The 22,746-nt window shown below is 56.0% G+C and overlaps 1 protein-coding gene across 2 annotated transcripts in view; it reads left to right on the top strand.

Annotated features, from left to right (window-relative positions):
• The first annotated feature begins 306 nt into the window (after nt 1–306).
• FADS2 (fatty acid desaturase 2) overlaps nt 307–22,746 on the top strand; it is a 32,254-nt gene continuing 9,814 nt past the window's right edge. Inside the window, exons 1-5 of one of the 2 annotated variants that reach the window (XM_037137728.2) lie at nt 307–454; nt 9,710–9,820; nt 11,397–11,594; nt 11,688–11,789; nt 17,047–17,172. In XM_037137728.2, the coding sequence (XP_036993623.2) occupies nt 9,758–9,820; nt 11,397–11,594; nt 11,688–11,789; nt 17,047–17,172 (489 nt within the window). In that variant the 5' untranslated portion in view covers nt 307–454; nt 9,710–9,757. Of the gene's footprint in view, nt 455–926; nt 1,335–9,709; nt 9,821–11,396; nt 11,595–11,687; nt 11,790–17,046; nt 17,173–22,746 lie in introns of those variants that run through there. The other variant, XM_037137727.2, reaches the window with a different exon arrangement.

The raw sequence follows: 22,746 nt of genomic DNA, 5'->3' as shown, positions 1-22,746 counted from the left end.
GAGCCTGTACGACACCGCCCAATTAATCGTGTGTGGTCCTGTAATGCTTCCATGTTCTTCCCTCAACCAGGTTGAGAACTTCCTGAGCCCAAAGCAAGGACCGTGTCCTGTTCTAGTCGCATCCCCACTGCCCCCACGGCGGAGGTTTCTCCTCCCCGACCATGGAGCTTAGCACAAGGAAGCAAGGCAAAGAAAGGTTCCGCGATTTTCTCAGATCGTCTGATTACAGGGTTCAGGGCCCTGGACGAGCCCGAAGCCGGCTCATTCCTACAGGGAGGGTGCAGGGAGGCGCCAGTGTGGAAAGCGCAGTCAATGTGGAGTACTGGAGTCCGGATTGCAGTACGCTAGTGAGGTCGACGCCTAGCCAAGCCAGCGCCGAAGTGCAGCTCGCCAGCCGGGAGGCTCCGCGCCACCCACCCGCCTGCCGGCCGGAGCCCTCTTTGTGAGGCATCAGGTGCAAACTCAGGGAGCGCGGGACGAGTGCGCGCGCGCCGCGGAGCGCGCGGAGCCTGGCTGCCGCCTCCGCCTGCCCTTTCAGCGCTTCTGGGATCTGCTCCTGAGCCCCGGGCGGAGGCGAGGGGGAGGGAGAAGGTCGGACACGTAGCCGGCCTTGAGGCAGGGCTCGACTCGGCGCGGCCTGGCGGGCGGGGGAGCCAGGGACCGCTGCTCCGGCCCGCTAGCCTTCGAAAGATCCTCCTGGGCCAATGGCAGGCGGGGCGACGCGCCCGGATTGGTGCAGGCGCTCTGCTGATCACTGTGGAAACCCGGGCGGCGGGGAACGCGGGAGGATGCGGAGCCCCGGACGGGGGGAGCCAGAGGGGCGGGCAGAGGAGGCGTCGAGTCTCTGAACACCCGAGAGTTTTTACTGGTGGCAAAAGTCCATCGCGGGCTGGCGGGTGGAGGGCGGGGCGGAGGAAGGGGACTGCCTGGGGGCTCTGGGAAGCCAGGGATATTCCGAGGGATATTTGGCAGCACACTCCCAAGCAAAGTCAAGGAGGTTGGGGGAGGGGGCGCAGTGGGAGGAGGGATAGAAGACAAAAGCCGAAGGCGAGGAGTGCCCGGCCGAACACTCGGGCCATCGGTGCCGGTTGGCTGCAATACACGGGGGATCCCGGTCGGTAGTCAGCATGGGCAAGGGGGGGAACCAGGGAGAGGGGGCCCCTGAGCGCGAGGCGCCGATGCCCACCTTCAGCTGGGAAGAGATTCAGAAGCACAACCTGCGCACGGACAAGTGGCTCGTCATCGACCGCAAGGTCTACAACATCACCAAATGGTCCAGCCGGCACCCAGGAGGCCAGCGGGTCATCGGGCACTACGCGGGGGAAGATGCCACGGTAAGGGTTTGGGAGCTCTCCCGCCACCATTCTCTACCGAAGGCGGGAGTCAGGAGCCCTGAGTCCCAGGGCGCCAAACCTTCACCGCTGAATGGAGCTTGGGGGCGCCCAGAAGGGAAGGTGTGTCTACTGTGCTCATCCCTGCTCCTAATCTTTGTCCCATGGGACAGGTGGGCCAACCGGCTGTGGGGGTCGGATATGAGGCCACGGGAAGTAAGCAGCGCCGCGGTGAAGATCCGAGCGGTGGAGAATCGTGCAGGATCTGCCGCGCGCGCACTGGGACCCACGCGTCCGCTTCCTGCACCGGGTTCACCGGAGCCAGGGACGCCCCAAAGGGGGCGCTCTGGCACCAGGGCTTTGGCGCCCGCGGCGTGGAAGATGGCCGCACCGGGCGGTGCGGAACGGAGCAGGAGAGGAGCCAGGTGTGGGACCCGGAGGGCGTCCCTCATTCTCCAGCCAGGCTAGGGGGCGGGGAAGGAAAGCTCGTTCCCGGCCCGGGCTTGCTCCTGCGTGGAGTCCGGCGTCAGGAGGTCCTCAATGGCTGCCTCGGAGAGACCTCTTGGGAACTCCTGTTCCCACGCTCTCAAAGACTCCCAGGACTCACCTGACCCCAAGGATTGGCCTTCGTGGACTCGGGTGGGGACTTGGTGAAAAGGGGAAAGGGCTGGAGTTTGCATAGCCCAGGTTGAGTGTCGTCGTGAGCGCGTGGATTTTAGCAGCTGTAGGGCGACTTGGCAACAGGTTCAGCTGCCCCGAGGTTACTCTGGGGCGTTCAACTCAGTGATCCTGTTTTACATCCGGCCTGGAATGCTCTTTCCTCTTGCTCAACCCCTATCCCAGAAACTTACTTCCTTCTAAGATCAGACTTTTGGGGCATGAAATGTGCTAACTAGGAATGTAGTTTAATGGTGGAGTAACTGGATATTGATTCCCCCACCACCCCTCGCAGTAGGAAGTATAGGAAGGGGACTTGCAGAGAAGAGGCAGAAGCAGGCTAGGAATTGAGAGTTTTGGGTTTAGGTTGTTGAGCCGGTGCTTTGTCCCTTGGAGCATGGACTGGCTTCTTCCTCAGAGTTAGGGGAGTGACAGTATCATGGCCCCAGCAAGTTTGGGGAGGGACTGACCAGCACCAGTGGTGGCATCCCCTGCAGCACTTCAATGCACAGTCCGGGGCCCAGCAGCACGCAGCCTCCCGAAAGGCTGAAAGTCAGGGGAGCTCTCCTTGGACAATTCAGCTGTCAGGAGGGAATTTTTCTGTTTCTGAGGAGGAGATGCCCAAACTCAGTACTTCCTCTTCCTCGGAAGGATGACCTAGTTAGTGGAGGGCAAAGGCAGTGGCCATTTGGGCCTTTTGCAGAAGTTAGAACTTGTCATCCTGGCCGGGTGGCTCAGTTGGTTGGAGCATCGTCCAGTGCACCAAAGGCTGCCCATTCGATCCCTGGTCCTCTCTGCCCAGGTGCGTGCAGATCCGTGTGTCTCTCTCACACTGACGTTTCTCTCCCTCTGTGAAACCAATAAACGTATCCTCAGATTAAAAAATAAGAAAACAACTAAGGAAACAAAGAAGTAAGAACTTCTTGGCATTGCCTGTCAGAATAAAAGTTGCTTAATTTTTTGAGCTTACAGACCACATTCAGACTTACTAAGTCGTTTCCCCGAGACTGGGATCAGCTCAAAGCGGCTCTGACTGCTCACTGCTTTTACTTAGGTTTAAAAACCTGCTCCAGCAGGAGCCCCTGCGCCTGAACTGAGAGCCTGACATCACAGCGGCCTCCCTACTTCATCTCGGATCTCTCTTCCTCTGCTCCTCCAGCACCTCTCTGGTCTTGCTTCACTGTGGGCAAAAGGGACCCTCACCCGAGTCCCAAGGGTGTCTGCTCTTTTCTTGGCCCAGTCCCACCACTCCAGGCTTTCTCCACTGGGGACTTGTAATCTTCAACTACAATTTCGTCACATGTGTGCGGTGTCTCCATGGCTCAGAGCTGGGGCCCGGGCATGAGGATGAGTAATCCACCCACGGTGACCACATCTGCTGGGTTTGCTTCCCTCCTTCCTCTCAAGCTGGGACGTGAAGTGAACCCTCTGCTCGTAGATCCAAGCTTCAGCCCCCAACCCCCCCTTGTCCAGCACTTTCCCGTCCTGTCCCCTCTTAGAACCCGGGGAGGGAGAGAAGTGGTCAGGATTCATTCGATCTCTTAAGTTGCTCCCACACTGTCCTTGTGAAAAGGCGACAGATTGAAAATAAAAGGCATCCTTGTCCTTCAGACGGAGCAAGAGGATGTCGGTCAAGGCAGAGGACAGGGGTTTGAGGGCCTGAATGTGAATCTTTAGGCAAGACACTTACCTTGAACTTCCCTTTTTCGGATCTATGAAATGGGAAGGCTGTTTATTATCAGGCTCGGTGGGCTGTGTGTGAGCTCACTATTCGAACCGGAGAGTGCTCTACAGACGTGAGGGATCCTTGCCTCGTGTATGTTCCCAGCATGCACAGTGGGGAGCTCAGTAAACCAGAAAAAAAGTGTGAAGAAGGGGAACCTAAGTGGCCCCCTTTTTTAAAAGGAAAATGCATTTACTGGCTTTTCCTCATCTGGTTGTGTCTGGAGGGCAGTTGCAGCCCCTCAGCTACATCTGGGTAGGAGCCCCCTTCCTGCTGGCTCCGGCCTCAGGGGAGATCCCACGCGGAGCTCAGAATTCCTGGCATTTTATGCAGATTCCAGGGAAGCAGAGTCCTCCTGCTTCTCCACTATAATCCCATTTTGCCCAGGCAGCCTGCCTGGGGCCTACTTCCTGTGTAGCCCCACCCTTCCCAACCGCCACCCCCCCAGCCCTGCACCCTGGCAGTGCATGTACCTGGCATTGGGGGCACTTGCCAAGATCTCTTTGGGCACAGACCACTGCCCCCACAGGCCTCCATTGCTTTTTTCCTTTGGAGGAGACATGGCATAAGAGACTCCCTGCCCTGTGTGCATCTCTGCTTGCTTTGGAAATGAAGTTGGCACCCAGGGTCCCTCTGCTTCTCCCTCTCTAACCACGTGTTGCAGAGTCCTGGTTCCCAGGGCTGCTGCCTGCAACCCTGTATGCCCGATGTTGGCTCCTCTCGCACTTCTGAGTCCTGGGCTCCATGCCCGGATGTGTGAAGCTGGGTTAGAGTCCAGTCTTGCTCTGCAGAGAAGGTGGACTCAGCCAGAAACAGATTGAGGCACCCGGGGCTCAGTGCAGAGGAGCCGTGAGCACCGCCTGGATGGGGCTGCATCGGATGGGAGTATGTCTTGCAGAAGTTGGCTGGCCTTGGAGCCAGCCAGGCGATGGCAGAAGCAGGAACTGTGAAGGCCAGGCCGTGTGACATCCACTTGTCTTCCAGTTGAGAATCGGGGTGTTATGGCCCTCCCTCCTGCAGCCTGCCCCCGTCCCACTCCCCCACCCCCAGTCTACAGGGAATACATTCCCGGCGGCTCTTTCAACCTGTTTGCCACTCCTTTCTCTGCACCTGTGCCCCTGGGCTGCTCCTGGAAAGTGTCGGGCTTCTTTCCCTATCCGAGGAGGATAGAGCCTGGTTCCAGTTATTTCAGAGTCTACCTTTGGGTGGTCCCTGTCTTGGGCTTGCCACTGGCAGTCACTTCTGTAGCCATCGGGAAACTTCTCCAAGTGTGTGCAGCACATGTGTGACCCTTTGGCTGGGGGAGATGCTGCAGTCAGCTCTCGGGGAAGCGGAAGTTCAGTTTGACTGAGGACTTTGTATTAACAGTGGAAAACTTGAGAGCTTAGGCACACCTGGAGTGTGACCAGGGGCAGGTAGCTTTGTCTGCCTCGGTCTCTTCTCATCATCTCCCTAAAACAGGACCTGTTTCAGAACTTGGGGGAGATTAGTGGCTTGTGTACATAAAGCCGGTGGCTCAGTGGCTAGCCCACCTAACTTCAGCAGGCGGCCCTTCTCCCAACCACTAGTGTGTAAGAGCTGGGGATGGTGAGGAGTTCCGCCGCTCCAGAAGGATAAGCCCAGTTCTGCAAAATGGCAGAAGAGTCTGAACATGATTGCTGGGTGCCACAGTCTCCTGGGGCGGGGAGGTGCACAGCCATGGGGCCCTGGGTCCCCGGGTCCCCGCGGATACTGTGAGTCCTCTGGTTGGGCTCTGTCATAGGCCCCCCAGTTATTGCTGCAAACAAGATGGGTGTGGCCTTGCCTTGTAGAGCTCATATTCTTTTGCTTTTTTACAATTTTATTTATTTATTTTTAGAGAGGGGAAGGGAGAGGGAGAGAAATATGTCAGCGTGTGGTTGCCTCTTGCCTGCCCCCTACTGGTGACCTGGCCTTCAGTCCAGGCATGTGCCCTGACTGGGAATCAAACTGGCAACCCTTTGGTTCACAGGCTGGCGCTCAATCCACTGAGCCACACCAGCCAGGGCTGGAGCTTGTATTGTAATGGAGACAGGCAATAGGTTCTCCTGTCATTTGCTTTTAGTTATTAAGGAAGGGTGCAGAAAATACGTGTTTTCTGGAAACAGGTATAAGCAATTGCCTGGCGCATGCGGTCTCACAGTTTCATGTGCCGTGTCCTTACACACTAGTTGTTTTACGGTAGGTGTTAATTACAGCAACTAATTCAGCTCCTTGTTACAGGTATCAGACACTCCCTTCCTTAGTTAGGTACCATCCACCACTTGGTGTCCTGGCAGTTCTCGGTTATCTGAAGTGTCTGTACTACAACAAGAGCGAGAACATCTCGTTTATCTTTCTATATTCTTTGCAGCACCATTTTTGTAGTTGGAACACAAATATTTGAGGAGCGAGAAGTATATTCAGGGTATGCAAACCAATTTGGCTTATCGTAGAAAATGGCAAGATCTACCTTAAGAAAGATGTGAACACCCTTCTCATTGGGGGGGGCTGAGAGGGGGATGTTTATGTTTAGACTTTTAATCAACTGCATAATAAAATAATAAAACTAAAGAAAAAGTACAACAAGAAGTGAGAGCACAGCCCTGACTGGTGTGGCTCAGTGGGTTGGATGTCCTCCTGCAAAACTAAAGGTCGCTGGTTCGATTCCCAGTCGGGGCACATGCCTGGCTCGTGGGTGAGGCCCCCAGTAGAGGGCATGTGCAAGAGGCGCTCAGTCAATGTTTCTATCGCACATCAATGTTCCTCTCCCTCTTCCTCTCTCTGAAGGTGAATAAACAAATAAAACATGAGCACAGATGCTCCCCAGTGAGAGGTGGCCTGACTGGAGATGTACTGGCTTTATAAATCCTCGGTGCCGCCAAAGTGACATGCATAGTGAGAGCAGCATGAAGTGTCGGACACTTTATCGCTGCACGGGCTTTGTGTGAGCTGCTGGTGCCCCTCGGTGGCCCCCGTATGTTCTGAGCACGTTTGAGGTGGGCGGGGCGAAGCTCTGGTCAGTAGATTCGGTGTCATCGTAAATGCATCTTCGAATTTCGATATTTTCAGCCTACGATGGTTTATTGGGACATAACCCCACCGTAAGTCGAGGAGCATCTACACATAATATAGCCTGTGACCTTGATAACTTGCGAATAAGCTAAAACGTGTCTCGGAGAAAGTGTTGTGGGGCTCGAGGGTGGCTGCTTCTCCTGGGGCGGGTGGGAAAAGCCTTTCTGAGGCGTGTCCCAAGGCAGCCGGCCACAGGGCACAGTGAGGACGGGACTCCAGGCAGAGGGGGGAGCTGAGCACAGGAGCACAGGTCTGCTGCGGGGATGAGCTTGGTGGGTTCCCACCAGACCCGCTCAGAAAGCTGCCGGAGCCAGCAACGCTCAGCTTTCTAAGCTGGTGGGAGGCAGCAGGCGTGTGGGGACACAGCCCCTGAGTCAGGCGAACCTGCATTTGATACTGGCTCGGCACCCCCCCCCACCAAGAGCTCCACCAGGTAGGTCCCCCGCCTGGGCAAGGGCCTGGAGGTATGGCCTGGACCTGGTGACGGCAGTGAGAGCTGGACGTGGGGAGAGCACGCTTGCAGATCGCTGCACTGAATTCTACCCGAAAAGTCGAGAGTCGAGAGCAACCGTTGAATTGTCTGCCCAGGCAGTTGCTTCTCAGGAAGCTGCCTTGATCGAGGACTTCCTGTTTGTGTCTCAAAGGCTGTGGTCCGATGTGGGCAGGACCAATGAAAGGGCTCTTTTAGGCTCCGACTTGGGGAGGCGGCTCTGCTCACTGCAACACCAGCAACACTCTGGGCCCAGCTGGGGAAGCCGTGCTGGGCCTTTCCCAGGGCCTTGGAACTTGGGAGCAGGGAGGGACTGCGCTGGTTGTGGAGGAGGCAGAGGCTGGGTACGGGCAGCTGGCCCGGAGTGGGCACAACTGGTCAGTACTGGATCCCAGGCCTCATTGCTGCCCGCCCAGGACCCCTGGAATAGCAGCCGGTCTCGTTTCTGAAAATAGTCATAATCCGACGCTCTGCCACCATCCCTTTTCTGCTCAGGGGGCACAGATCTTTTAAAAAAAACTCTGGGCCCTGTTTTTTTCTGCACGAAGTGTTGCTTTGTGAGTCTGTTCTAGACACAGAGAGAGCAGAGACTGGGCGAAGGACTTGGTGCCAGGGATGAGGCAGTAAGGAAATGGGAGAAGACCGGCAATCGCCACCGAGGGGGGGGCGGGGGCGACAGCGAGGGCGAGGGGGGGGATGTTTATGTGCTTTGTCAGCAGGTCCCATTCCTTCCCTTTCGCTTTAATGTGAAAATTTCCAAACATACAGAACAGGTAAAAATAAGCGAACACCTGTGTAGCTTCAACCAAGAGTCACTAGTTTTCACTTTGGCACATTTGCATCCCCCTCACTGGGCGTGTGCAGTTTGCTTTTGCTGAATCGTAGGAAGATAAACTGCATCATATACCATCTCAGTTCTAAATTCTTCACCATCTTCTCCTAAGAATTGGGGCGTTCTCTCACATCATCATAATACCTTTACCAAACAATAAAAGCAGTAATAATTCTTTTTTTAAAAAGATGTATTTATTTATTAAGGAGAAAGAGAGGGAAACATCAGTGTGTGGTTGCCTCTCTCACGCCCCCTACTGGAAGCACAACTTGACTCACAGCCCAGGCATGTGCCCTGACTGGGAATCCAACTGGCCACCCTTTGGTTGGATGGCAGGTGCTCACTCCACTGAGCCACACCAGCTAGGGCATAATTCTTTAATATGACCAGATATCCATTCCATATTCCAGTTTTCTCAGTCAACTCCCCAAAATTGTCTTGTATAACTGCTGGGTTCCCACCTCCCCCATGGAGTCTTTCAAATCAAACATTACAGGTTTGATATCTATGTATCACCTCTTTATTCAGTCTCTTAATCTAGACATCCTCCTCCCCACACACCCCCTCCCTTTTTCCCCCCTCCGTTGATTTTCCTGGTTGTTTCCTGTAACCTTGGACTTGCTCCTCTGCCCTGGCAAAGGCCCAGAGCTTGGATGCATGCAGGCGGACACTGTCCGCCGCGGGGACTTCATACGGCAGCCCGTCAGGGGAGCTGGGTGGGACTTCATCTCCAAGGCAGGCTTGTTATGAGACAACGTATGGAGGGTACAGAATATGCATAGAAAAAAAACCTGCCAGGAAATACGCTAAAATACCAGTGACGGGGGTCACTCCCTGGGTAGTATGTATTTTCCAATCTGTTCTGGCCTTTTATTTATTCAGTTTGCCAAAATGATGCACACTATTACTTTGGAATTGGAAAAAGATGAAAATGGCTAGCTTTTTTTTTCAATTTTAAAAGCGATGCAGCAGTATTAGAGGAAGTATGGAAAGTAATGAAAGTGAAACAAGCCATAGTGCCACCACCTTCACCTGTGATACGGAGCCTTCTGTAAAAATTATTTTTATAATTTTCATAATTAGTTCTATACCTTTTCAAATTTTGAAAAAGCCTTTATTCAGAAATGATTTTACCTAATTCTGCATTTTTTTGTTTGTTTAATATTGCTCCTAATCACATTTTCCACACCGCCGTAGTCTCCAGCGTTGCTCCTCTCATGCAGAGCCAAGTGCGGGGGTTGCGGTGGCCCCCCTCGCGGGGTCCCAGGCACCCCGCAGAGGAGGCGAGGAGGCTCAGGTCCTGCCCTGGCCCTGCCCAGCTGGGTTCGGGCGCGCTGTGTCTCTCCCTGGAAGGGGCGCATTGTTCTGACCCGCCCAGGGGCAGCCGCTGTGTCCGCGCGTCCACCTTCCGTGAGCTCAGCGGCCCCTCGCCTTGGCAGAGGCCTGGGTGGCACCACGGTGGGCGCTGCGCACTGAGGCATCAGCCCCTGGCGAGGCCTGAAGGAGCATCTGGGGCCAGCGCGTGGGAGGGACAGAGAGGTTTACTGGTGAGGGGTGCAGGCTGAGGTCCGGCTCCCACTCATCTCCTACCCCCTGCTCCCCAGGATGCCTTTCGCGCCTTCCACCGGGACCTTGACTTCGTGCGCAAGTTCATGAAGCCCCTGCTGATTGGCGAGCTGGCCCCGGAGGAGCCCAGCCAGGACCGGGGCAAGAACGTGAGTCAGACCAGACCAAGGATGGAGAGAAGGGAGGGTCTGCGGGCAGATGAGGACCCCACCCGTCGGTGCAGAGTGCTAGGTGTGGGGCAGGGGGCCTTTATGCCAATCCGGGGGGAGCCACCGCCCATCCACTGGGGTCAGGGAAGACTCAGAGCCCCCCACCCCACCCAGGCTCTGCCTGACCCCCCACTTGGAGTGATTCATGCCCAGCCTCTCTACTTCTGGGGCCGCAGTGGGCCCTGGCAGGGCAGAGGGCTGTTCCCTCTGGTCCCTCTGTCTTCCAGAGGTCCACCTCCCCTCCTACTGGCTCTCCACATTTGTTGCCCCCCTCATCTTTCCCTCCTGGAGCCGGCCTTCTGTCTGGCCTCTGTCTGGGGGAGGATGTGGCTTCATCCTCCACCCCCTTCCAGGCAGCTTCTCTCCCCAGCCCCCAGAGGCCCACAGGCTCCCCACCCCCCACTCTGCTCCTGCTCCTGTAGCCCCCACCCTGTTTCCCCACTTTCACTGCTGCTTAAGTGGTTGCCAGAGATACTCTTGGGTTTTTCACTTATCACCCAAGCTGCCAGACTTGGCCTCCTCCACCCACAGTCACCCTATTTGCCTATCAAAGGACCCTGGGTGTGTCCTGTAGAGGCCTCAGCTCTCTTTATCGCCTTCCCCCATCCCCCCCACCCACCACCAAACACTGGTTTCCTCAGAGCCATCCTGGGGTCCGCCTCCGTTGCCCCTGACCCCACCAGTCCTCTCCTGCCTCCCTCCCAGCTCTGGGGACTTTGTCCTGCTCTGTGTTTGTGCCTCCCCCACCTCCACCTCCTCAAGGCCCGAGGGGGTACCCCAAACAAGGCTGCCGCCCTGTCAGGTACCGGAAACGGCAAGCTTTTGGGGGGACGTGAAATAGACATAAGATAAAATTGACCATTTGGACCCTTTTTAGGTGTAGGGTTCAGTGACTTTGAGGGGCTTTCCCACTGTTGTGCGGCTGCCACTCCAGAACGGTCAGTTTCTAGAACTTTCTCATCTCCCCAAACTGAGACTGTCCCCCGTCCGGGAGCAGTGGCTTCCAGTCACCCCACCCCAGCCGTGGCAAGCGCCGTCCTGTGTTCTGTCTGCGAGTCTGTGTCCTGTCTGTGAGTCTGCCTGTCCATGGCGCTCAGATGAGTGGAGTCAGCCAAGCAGTTGCCTGTTGGCGTCTGGCTTCACCGCACTGAGCGGGTGTCTTCGAGGTTTGCCCACGTTGTAGTAGCCAGGGTGGACGTCTTCTTCCTTCATAAGGGCTGCGGAACAGTCTGCTATCCAGACGGACCTCGTTTTGTTTACGCATGCATCCAGCAGCGATCTCTGGCTTGTTCTGCCTTCTGCCGATGGTAAATAGTGCTGCCGAGAACGCAGTTGTACAAAATGCAAGCTTCGAAGTCCAATCCTTTCTCTGCCACTTAAATAGTTGGCTGTGGACAAATGCACAGTCCCCAGGGCTGTGCCAGGTCCAGGCCCAGGTACGTGGTAATGACAGCAGTTGTTGTGCACCGTGGCTGGTGGCTGACACCTACACCTTCCCCGTGCTCTCGCTCCAAAGTCCCAGATCACCGAGGACTTCCGGGCCCTGAGGAAGGCTGCCGAGGACATGAACCTGTTCAAGAGCAACCACCTGTTCTTCCTGCTGCTCCTGGCCCACATCATCGTCATGGAGAGCATCGCCTGGTTCATCGTCTTTTACTTCGGCAATGGCTGGATTCCAACCATCATCACAGCCTTTGTCCTTTGTACCTCTCAGGTGAGGTGTGGCGCCCTCACCTGGCTCCCCCAGCTCACAGAGGCCTGTCCCTGTGCATGGCTACAGTGAAAACCCCTGGCCCTCTCTCCCCAGGCCCAAGCTGGATGGCTGCAACACGATTATGGCCACCTCTCTGTCTATAAGAAGTCTACGTGGAACCACATCGTCCACAAGTTCATCATTGGCCACTTAAAGGTAAAGCTCAGCAGCCCTGGGCGTCCGTCCCATCGGTTAGCAGTTGATGACACTCTGTCTCACTTGACTCTGAGACCAGGTCGCCTCTTCTCCGGCCTTGCGAGCCCTGACTCCCTTTCTCACCAGACCCAGAGAACCCGCGGCCTTGCTAGGAAGACAGGCATATGCCTCTTGTGTCTGTTGGCTCCGCTGATTATGTCCTTCACACCCTCTCTAAGGGCTCATCTAGTAAATTCCCTTTAGTGTGGGGCCAGTGGGGGAGCAGCGTCTCTTGATGAGCTGGAGTGGTTTTGTCTCTGGGCCACGGGAGCCGTTCGATGCATCGAGATTCTTTGTGTCTCCTCCTGGGCAACCCAAAGTAACCCTCGGAACCGTCCTCAGTCTCGCTTTTGTGAGCTGTCTCCTCCCTCCCACTGCGTGTCATTTATCATCATTTCATGAGCCCTTCATTATAAGCAGCCTCAGATATGCTTGGGGGGGGATGACAAGGAGATACTGTCCTCATAGAAGTCTTTATTTAGATAAGGGGACGTCACGAGGTACAGTGAGCAGCTGAGCCAAAGGGTCAGATGTGTTTTAAACTCAGAGATGTGTTTAAAACTCGGTTCTGTCCACCCTACAGAGGAGGAGGCTGGCCCATGGAAGTGGCAAGTTCGTAAAGCCCTGGCTGGACTTGCCGGCGGGTGACCTTGTGCTGGTCTGAGTGGCGTTATCTCCTTGGTCTTGGAAACAAGACCAGGCTCTCCCTGAAACAGATCATCCTCTGCCCCAGGCCTCTTACCCTTCAGCCTCCAGCTGCTTCCTGAGAAAGGCTGGGTCCTGAAGACTTCCGCCCTCCCTTCCCTCCCCATCCCAGCTTGGGAAGAGCCACGCGTCTGGGTTAACTTAATCCTCCTACAACCCAGATGCATCAAGCAAGCCCCTTGGCTTACGGGCTCCAGGTCTGGCTGGGGGTGAACGTCCGCTGAACCGGTCACCAGCTCCGCAGCAAGCGGCTGGCCTGGCCCTGAGCCTGACACGGTCTGAGAACCTGGGTTCTTTCCAGAATTTCAGGGGTGAGAGGAGCGGGTGCTCATAGCAGATCACTTTGTTTCACTTCGTGTGCTTTTCTGTGGGGCAAATCCCTCGTCGGGGTTGAAAGTGACATTTCGCTCCCAGCCCACGTGATCCCCACGCAGCAACAATCAACAAAGATGGGCTGCGTCCGGTCTCCAGATTGTCCTGTCTCCAGATCCTGGGCGGGAGCCAGGCTGGGAGGCGCTTTCCCATCCCGCTGGCCCTCGGTCCTTGAAGGGCCCTGGACGCGTCCAGGCCAGTGGCGAGGCCATGCAGCTCCCCCAGGGGCGCCCACGAGCCAAGGCCATCACAGCGCTCCCGGAACTGCTCTGGTACCTGGTGGCCATGTTGCTGCAGACTGGTCTTTTCTTTTTCTTTCCCTAAAGATTTTATTTAATTTTAGAGAGAGAGGAGGAAGGGAGAAAGAGAGGGAGAGAAACATCAGTCGATGTTTCTGCCTCTTGCATGCCCCAACTGGGGACTTGGCCCGAAGCCCAGGCATGTGCCCTGGCTGGTACTCAAACCAGTGACCTTTTGGTTCTCAGGCTGATGCTCAGTCCACTAAACCACACCAGCCAGGGCCAGACCAGTCTTACAAGGCCATCCATTCCTCTGGCCTCTTTGCTGGGACAGAGGGAGACTGGCTGCAGGGAGCCCAGTCACCTCAGATGTTTTAGCACAGGCAGCGAGGACAGTGAAAAGGGCACTGGGACCTGTTTTCTTAGCATTGGCCTGTGCGGCCGCAGGATCCACGTGAGACCCCCCCCCCATCCTGACTTCCTGTCCTCCTTCAGCCACGTCACTTCCCTTCCGATGGAGAGCTCTTTCCAAGGCTGATCTTATGTAATGACACTTCTAAGCAGCCATGCCTCGGCTTAAAACCATTTCATTGTTGGCCATGGCACTTAGGACAAAATGCAAGCCCCAGGGACTGGTGCCAAAGAGACTCAGCATCCAGGGATGGAAACCGGAACCTGCCAGCCTTTTCACAGTCTTGTCTCGGGCCTCTGGGGCCAGGACTAGGGCGAGGCAAGTGAGCCATTCACCCAGGGCGCAGAATCTAGGGGAACACCAAAAAATTTTACCTCGGTAATCGAGGTAACATTTCAGTGCGGTATTGAAAAATCAAAATTAATGCCCCAAAATGCACATTGAACAAAATATCAACCTTTTAAAATTTTTATTTGTTTAAGATTTCTTATTTCTATTTATTTATTTCTAGAGGGAAGGGAAGGGAAGGAGAAAGAGGGGGTGAGATACATCAATGTGTGCCTGCCTCTCATGCGCCCCCTGCTGGGGACCTGGCCTGCAACTCAGCCATGTGCCTTGACTGGGAATCGAACTGGAGACCCTTTGGTTTGCAGCCCATGCTCAGTCCACTGAGCTACACCAGCCAGGGCTCAGAATACCAACATTTTAAATAAATAAGGATCAGGGCGATGCTGAGCCACATTGGAACCGGATGCGGAAGGAAAAGCTCGTGTTCTCTGTTCAGTGGTTGATGTTTTCCTCCCCAGAGCATCAAAGTAGTTAACAAATACTTACAAATTGGAAAGTCAGTGTATTAAAAGCCCCAATGTGAACTTTAAATATATTATTTATATCCAAACAGAATTTTCTGTTCGGTTAACTGAAAATCATTTAAGATGGTCGGTCCCTTGGTTGACCATCAAATCATTTAAGATGGTCACTTAGCTATCCTTGCAGCTGAAAACGAGGTGAGCCAAAAAGTAGATTTGGGAAAGATGGTCGACGAGGTTGCATCTGTTAAAACCAGGGTGCACCTGTCTCCTTTTCCCTCTGGCTCCGATGCGGCTCGGCCCAGCCCTGCTGGCTGCCACCCTGGGGCTTGGGCCCAGCCCAGGGGCCTTCCTTTGGCTCCTGGAACCGCCCACACTCCCCTCACTCCATCCCCAAGGCCCTCACCTGGACTCTTCCCCTCTGTCGGTACAGCGCCCTCACTTGGCCTGGCCCCCTCTCCCCGACCTGCAGACCAAGGCAGTCCTGAGCGGCCTCCTGAAGCTTGGCCAGCCCTCTCGGCCCCATCTCGCTCTGATGTGACCCCTGACTCCCTGGTTATAGACAGTGGCCCCTTCCCCACTTCATTCCCAGGGCCGGCAGCATGTCCGCCAGGGCTGGGCCACTGTTCCCAGGCGAGCGAGGCTTCCTGGGGGGGAGGATTCGGGAAGCAGAAGGAGGGCTTTGCCCAGCAAAGAGGAACGGAAGAGAATCACAGGAAAGGAATGGCACCATCAAAATACGTTTTGTCATTCCATCCGGGCTGGTGCGGCCTGGCCCCTCCTGGCTGCTGGCCTGCTGGCCTGCCCATCTTGCTTTCCCCTGGTTACGCATTCTGCAAACACCAAGCTTACTCATAGCATGCCTCGCCTCTGAATGTTTTTGTCCCAGATACTTTTCTACTTCAATCTCCTCAGGAATTTGGTGTGCAGTCCAGGCAGGCACTCAGTCCCCTGAGCCACACCAGCCAGGGCTGCGATTTGGTTGCTTTTGGCCAGAGAGATGAGTGTGTTATCCGAGTCCTCGGCCCTCTGAGCTCTCGCTCCCCAACACCTGGTTTTGCTCTGATGGGCTTTGCAGCCCACCTGCCTGCAGGTGCCCGAAGTCGCCCGCAAGGGCCGCCGCGGCTCAGAGCCATTCCCACCCAAGCAAAATGTCTGTTTCTGAGATCAGGCCTTTTTGTAGATGGCCAGACCCTTGGCCAGAACACAGATGGCTCCAGGAACAGTCCACCCGTGAAGTCCCAACGTGAAGGGTCAGAGTCTTGTTTCCCTCTGTGCGTCACTGGGCTGCTTTGTGGAGGGACACACCCTCCAACTGTGTGGGGAGCTTGAGCCAGTGAGACAGATTCACGGCCTGGAAATAAACACTCACGTAATGCCGCTTATTTCCGAGAACCTTACTTTTATACTTGCGTGGGAGAGCCAGGAAGCTCTGACCGCGCTCCTTAGCGAGTCGGTCAGTCCCTCCCGGGCTGTGCCGCTGACTCAGTCCTGCCCCACAGTGTACAGCGGGTCTGTCTGCAGGGCGTCTCTTGCCAACTGCTCCAGGCCCTTGTTTGTTTAAAAAAGCTTTATTAAGATGCCATTCACATACCATACAATTCATTTGAAGTGCAGAAGCCAATGACTTAAACCATCGTCACGGTGAATTTGGGGACATCTTCATGGGTCCCAAAAGAAACCCCTGCCTCCTAGCTACCACCTCCCAATTCTCCCATCCCTTTCGCCCACCCCAGCCCTCGGCAACCCACAGGCAAGCACCCATCTATCTCCAGATTTCTCTGTTCTGGACATTTCGTGTCAATGGAATCGTCTGTGGTCTGTTGGGACTGGCCTCTTTCACTGAGCTTGAGGTTTTTCAAGGTCCATCCCCGTCGTGGTGTGTCAGTACCGACCTTCCCTTTAGGGGAGGCCCAACAGCACTCCGCTGGACGGGTCCACCCCGTTCTGCGTAGTCCAGTTCTCGGCTGCTGGGTCCTTGGGTCGTGTTGCCCTTTTTGGTTATTTTGAGTCATGCTGCTGGGAATATCCACATACAAGTTTTTGTGTGGTCGTGTTTCCTCTCATGTCCCTTGGGTTCACACCACAAGCACTTCCTTACCTGGCATGGGCACGCAGGAGCCGTGCGGAGGACCAGGGCGTGGAGGCTCGCAGCTGGGGCTGGAGGAGCGCACAGAGCCCTCCACGCCGGCCGGACTGCTGGCCGCGTGCGTGGGGCCTCGGCTCGGCCCTCACCCGCCGTCCGTCCACCTCTCAGCTGGGCCAATGGGCCTGGGCGCGTGCAGGCAGTGACTCGGCTCCACTCCGGAGTCCTGGCCGCAGGGCCGCCAGCACCCTTCATTTGGTACTGGCAGGGCTGCGTTCTTTTGTGGGCAGATAACATTTTTTTTAATTGATTTTGAGAGAGAGAAGCATCGATTTGCTGTTCCACTTATTTTCGCATCCATTGGTTGATTCTTACATTTGCCCTGACTGGGGGTTGAACCCACAACCCTGGCATATCCGGACCACACTCTAACCAACAGAGAGCTACCACCCGGCCAGGGCCAGACGCCTTTGGTGTGACAGGGAAGTCAGCCCTGAGTGGTGAAGGTGCCAGGCCCCTAGGAACTGGCCTTGGGCAGGCCTCGTTGTCAGGTCCCCTGGCAAACTGTGCTCCTCACCCTCCTCTCCCCCCACAGGGCGCCTCCGCCAACTGGTGGAACCATCGCCACTTCCAGCATCACGCCAAGCCCAACATCTTCCAGAAGGACCCAGACGTGAACATGCTGCACGTATTCGTCCTGGGCGAGTGGCAGCCCATCGAGGTGTGTGAGTGGCGGGGCTGGGCAGGGCGCCGACCTGGGAAGCGTTTGGTGGCCCGAGTGGGGATCGGGGCAGGGATTCTGTGGGGTGACTCTTCAGCCAGACCCGAGGTGTACACGGAAACCTCTCCTGGATGCCCTGAATTATTCGAGCTGCAGTTTCTGGGGAGCAGATTCATGTGTAAATGATGGACATGGCTTCTTATCAGAGCGTCAGTGCTGGTTAGAGGCTGCCCCCCCTTCCACCGGCCGGGGGTGGGGCGGGGGGGGAGCTGGTTTCAGTTGGCAGGGCTCAAGCTTGGTCCCCAAAGGCCAGCTCAAGGAAAGCTCATTTGGAAAGCCACAGGCCTCCCCCTGGAAGGGAGCTGGCCGCAGTCCGCGCCCCCGGCTTCCCCAGCAGAGGAATCGAGCCTCCGTGAGAGGAGGGGGTGTGGCCAGGGGTGTGGCCTGCGGGTGTGGCGACCCCTGGTCACACAGGTCGCGCCCTTTTCTTCCACTCGGCCTTATTTTAGTATTAGTACATTTTAAAATTTTATTTTTATTTATTTTTATAGACTGGGGAGGAGAGGGAGAGAAACTGTCCTCCATTGCCTCTCACATGCCCCCAACCGGGGACCTGGCCCGATACCCAGAGGGTCGGGTGTGTGTCCTGGCCAGGAATTGAACCGGTGACCTTTCCCTTCCCCGGACGACCCACCACCCACTGGGCCACACTGGTCACGGCTAATATTAGTACATTTTAAAATTATAAATACAGAATATACCTATCGTAAGCATTTAAGTGGCTCAGAAATACACCCAATCTGCAAACGAGGCGTCTGTGACCTCCACCGTTCCTGCCTTGCCCCTGTGGCAGCCCCTGAGGTGACGGCTGGTGGCAGCCCACCCTATGCTTCCTACGTGTGGACAGTTGCACACACACCTGCTTTTCAAGAGCTAAAGCGAAAACTTAGAGACTCTCCCCTGCAACTTGCCGCCTCACCAAGCATGGACCTCCTTCTGAGTCCAGGTCCATCGGCCTCCGCCTGGGGCTGCCCAGGGCTCCGCTCTGTTCCTGTTCTGTAATGCTCCCCGTGCTGTTTCCTAAGGCAGGATATTCTGGTGTGGCTAACTCTTAATTTCCTTTTAATAAGCGCTCTCCCAGTGTATTTGAAGAATGTCTTCATTTAATACATTTTTTTAAAAAAGTGGAGCCTTGCCCTGGCTGGTGTAGCTCAGTGAACTGAGCACAGGTCTGAACCAGAGGATCGTGGTTCAATTCCCAGTCAGGGCACATGCCTGGGTTGCAGGCCAGTTCCCAGCAGGGGATGCACTAGAGGCAACCATACACTGATATTTCTCTCCCTCTCTCCTTCCCCTCTAAGGATAAATAAAATCTAAAAAAAAAAAAAAGGTGGAGCCTTTTTCGGGACAGCTCCTAGTAACGGTTCACTTTACCCCCAAAACCTACATGTGCTTTGATTTTCGGAACTCCATGGCTGAGGTGAACCGGAGCTGAGGATCCCAGCCTCACAGAGCGGGACACCGGGAGGGGCTCGGCGGGCATCAGGAGCAGAGTCTTGAATTTCGCCCCGTTCCCAACAGTGTTGGCACCCGAGGCTTGCAGGGAGGAGGGGGGCAGAGCCTGTCTGTCCCTCCCCTCCCGTTTCTTGTCCACTTGAGAGGGTATCTGAGCAGAAATGTGGGTTTCGGTGGCATTATCAGTGCAGGGGAAATTAGCCAAAACTCAGCGCTGTGGAAGTGTGGGGCCTCGGTGCCGAAGTAGGTGCTTGAGTTTCTAGGAAACTTTGCTCGCTTTGATTAGTGGTGTCTAGGGGGTGGACCTGATGAACTTGGCCCCTGGCTAGCGAAAACAAAAGCTTCCCTCGGTGGGTGAGCCCCCACCCCGCTGTGGAGCTGCTGGCTGTCCTGACAGATGGTCCTCGTTTCTAACAAGCTCGAGTATCGCCAACCACGCTGGCAGGAAGGCGTCTTTCTGCCTGGTGGCCCATGAAACCTCTTCTGACATCTCTCTCTAGACGCTTGTCCAGGGCTGGCTTTGGGGCAGGGGGTGGCCAGGAGGTTTGGGGGTCTGGTGACAGTCGCTGGTAGCATTTGAAACGCCTCGGCCAGGGCCACAGTGCTCCCGTCCTCGCCATCCTCCTCTCACACTTCTGGGGGAGGGTTGTTTCTGGGTCCTGGCTAAGCTGTGCCCTGGTGTCCACAGAACCGTGCTGCCCCGGAAGGGACTCTGGTGACGACGGTCTGATGGCAGTTGTCTCACAGCAGACCCACACAGCACACCAGGGCCGGCGGCCCCCAGAGCAAGGAGGCCCTCTTACCTCCGCAGACCGTAAACAAAGCAGCCCAGCAGGCACTCAGAGATGCAAGCAGGCGCCCCCTGGTTAGTTTCCTGTCTTTTCCTCTTATTTTTGACTTCCGGGAGAATTTTTTGCTTGGTTGATGTAGCAAGATGTATTTGTTCACCCCCTCCCACCCCCCCCACCCCAGCCCCCGGAGAGCCCTTCCATTTCCTCTCTGCTTAGGCAGTTCTTCTCTTCGTAGGCACTATTTGCAGTGTCTTACAGTTTCACCTTTGAATGTTGAACTTCTGTCCAGTGGGACTGGGCTCAGAGGATGCTCTTGCCTTCACGTTTCTCTGGAGGCAGCCCGTTTCCTGGCTCCCCCATCCGGGGGACACTGCTCGTCCCCTCCAGGCTTTGATTTTATTTTTAGAGAAGGGAAGGGGGTAGAGACACATTGCTGTGTGGTTGCCTCTTTTGTACCCTCCTCCTGGGGACCTGGCCCTCAACCCAGGCTGACTGGGAATCAAACTGGCGACCCTTTGGTTCGCAGGCCAGCACTCAATCCACTGAGCCACACCAGCCAGGGCGAATTTCCAGGGCGAATTTACGCCTTTATATTCAGCCTTTCCATCCAGGAATAAAGCAACTTTCTCTCTTTACTCAAGTCTTCTTTCCTATCTCTTGGAAAGGTTTCATACTTTTTTTTCATACTTTATATATCTCGTGCAAGTTTCTTTTTCTTTTCTTTTTTTCTTTTAAGATTTTATTTATTTATCTTTAGAGGGGAAGGGAAGGAGAGAGGGAGAGAAACATCAATGTATGGTTGCCTTTCGTGCATCCCCTGCTGGGAACTGGCCTGCAGGGAACCGGCTTGCAACCCAGGCATGTGCCCTGACTGGGAATCAAACCGCGATTGTCTGGTTTGCAGGCCTGCGCTCAATCCACTGAGCTACACCAGCCAGGGCAAGTTTCTTTTTCTTAATCCTGGATATTCGCCATTTTCGTCACTGTGATCAGGGTTTCTCTGGTGTGCAGGAAGCTGCATTTGGCTAGCTAGTTGTCTGATGTCCAAGCAGTGTCCACTTATGTCTCTTTGTGATTCTAGTTGCTCTTCTGTTGGGTAGACAATCGCATCCTTGAAAATAACGAAAACTTAGCCTCTTCATCTGTGGTAGCTGCACGCTCCTGTCTCTGGTGGGCTCTGTGGCCTTCCTGGAGCTTCCACGACAGGCGTGCACAGTGGTGGTGTCCATGGCTCAGTGGCAGCCTGACACTGCTTGTCCTTTTTTCCTGCCCGTGTCATGGGGGCCTTGTCCCTGTGACTGTGTTTCCACCTCTGCCCGAGAGCCTGCTTTTCCACCCCCTGGAACGCTCTCCCTGCACCCGTGCCTGCCCACCGCTCATCGGCCAGGCTTCCCGGCTCAGGCAGCCTTTGGTGAGTGGGTCAAGGGGCGAGTCCTTCCTAGGAGTGACCAGGCGCTCCTCTCAGGCCCGTGGCCTGGGCTGTGGGGTTTTGCCGGCCGTGCATGCCTGGTTGCTCTTTCTCTCCTGTGTTTGCAGGTTCCCAGAGGCTGAGGCTGGACTTTGCGACAGCTCCCCTCCCCCGCTCCGGAACAGACAAAGAAGGCCCTTGTCCTTCCTTAGACATTTTGTTCTAAAGCTGAAAAGTCCCCTGTACATGCCCCTGGCATCCAAACCTATAATCCAAGGCTGGCCATGTGGGCCTCCGAGAGGCTGAGCCCGGGAGGGCTGGCCAACCGGGGCAAAGGGTTGTAAACCTCCAGGAAGCCAAGCTGCCCCGCTGGCAGTGTCCACGCCTCCTTGCCCCCCACCGCACGCCTGTGGCCTGTGGCCCCAGTCAGCCTCAGCTTGGAAATGCGTCAAAGGGAGCCCTGTGCGCCACCATCTTCTGCTTGGCGTCTGGACACAATAAGGCACCCATACCTCATCTGGGTGCCGGCACCCACTGTCCTCCCTGCGTCTCCCCCCGATGGCCCCACTGCCCTGAGCTTTCTCCCTGTGTGTGGTGAGGGCTGTCCTCCAGTGGGGAGGTGTGGGGTCCCAGTGGGGATGAAGGCAGACGCTCGCCGAGAGAGTCCAGGGCCAGACGCTGTGCTGAGCACTGCGTGGCGGCAAGGTGGTTGCTGAGCCTTGCTCAGCCCTGAGGCGGGAGCTGTGCGCACACCCACTTTACAGACCGAACAACTGGGGCTGAGAGCAGTGGAGTGACTCGCTCAAGGCTGTGGCTAGAGAAGCAGCGCTGCGGTCCCGTCCCTGGCCCTCGGGCTCGAAGCCGGGGCTTCTGGGTCCTGGGGGGTCTTGCCTAGGGCCACTGCCTGGTGCACATTAGGGAAGTGTGTGTTTGTGGGGTCACTCTAGCTTATTCTGATGGAGGAAGAAGCCAGGAGCCCCCCTCCTGACATGAAACTTTCTAAAACACCTCCCTCGCCCCTTCCTGGCACCCGTGACGTACGCAGCTGGGTGTCGGTGAAGAACGGACTGTGGGGAGACCAGAGCCAGAAAGTCGCCCCCGTGGCTTGGCCTCCGCCAGCCGCAGCTGTGCCTCCTGGCTCCCAGAGGAAGGCTGGTCAGCCACACCCTGATGCCGGGGGGACGGACGGCGTGTCGGTGTGCCCCCTCCCCCACCACAGGCGCACGCGTAACCTCGACCAGCCTTCCCTTCATGGTCCCAAAGTGCTTCTATAGCCACTTCACCCGCCGGTCCCTCCACAACCCTATGAAGTGCCCATCATCCGTCCACTTGACAGCTAAGAGCTCGTGGGGTGGGTGGTGGTGAAACGATTTCCTCTGATAACGAGTTGTTTCCAGATCTCGAGCCCCTGCCTCCCTAATCCCGGCGATGTCGGGGACTGATGGAGAGGCCTGCCACTGCCGCGACCATCGGCAGGGACCTTCCGGGGCCATCCTGGGGCGCTGCAGGGACACGTGTAGGAGGCAGCATCAGCCTCTGTCATCCCTGTCACTGTCCCCCACAAAGGTCACCAAACATAAATGAAAACAGTGTGCTTCTGTGCAAATGCAGCTTCAAATGAACTCCCAGGTGACTCCCCTGCACCCCCCCAAGCAGTTCTGTCGCCCCTGAGTCCTTCTGCGGGGAGCCTCTGGTCTCTGCTGCCTTGCCCAGGTTCCTGAGGCCTTAGCGTGTTGACCAGCTCGAGAAAGTCCTCTCAGCCTGGGCCCCTTCCCTGGGGTGACCTGCGGGGCAGAGTTGTGGGCAGGGCTGCTGTCCAGGGCCGGAGAAGCCTACAAAGGCAGGGCCTGTGGGCCCCTT

This window comes from Artibeus jamaicensis, unplaced genomic scaffold (assembly GCF_021234435.1).
Source record: "Artibeus jamaicensis isolate MK-2021 breed Jamaican fruit bat unplaced genomic scaffold, CSHL_Jam_final scaffold_614, whole genome shotgun sequence".
Taxonomy (NCBI): domain Eukaryota; kingdom Metazoa; phylum Chordata; class Mammalia; order Chiroptera; family Phyllostomidae; genus Artibeus; species Artibeus jamaicensis.
This window is presented reverse-complemented; position numbering and strand designations above follow the sequence as displayed.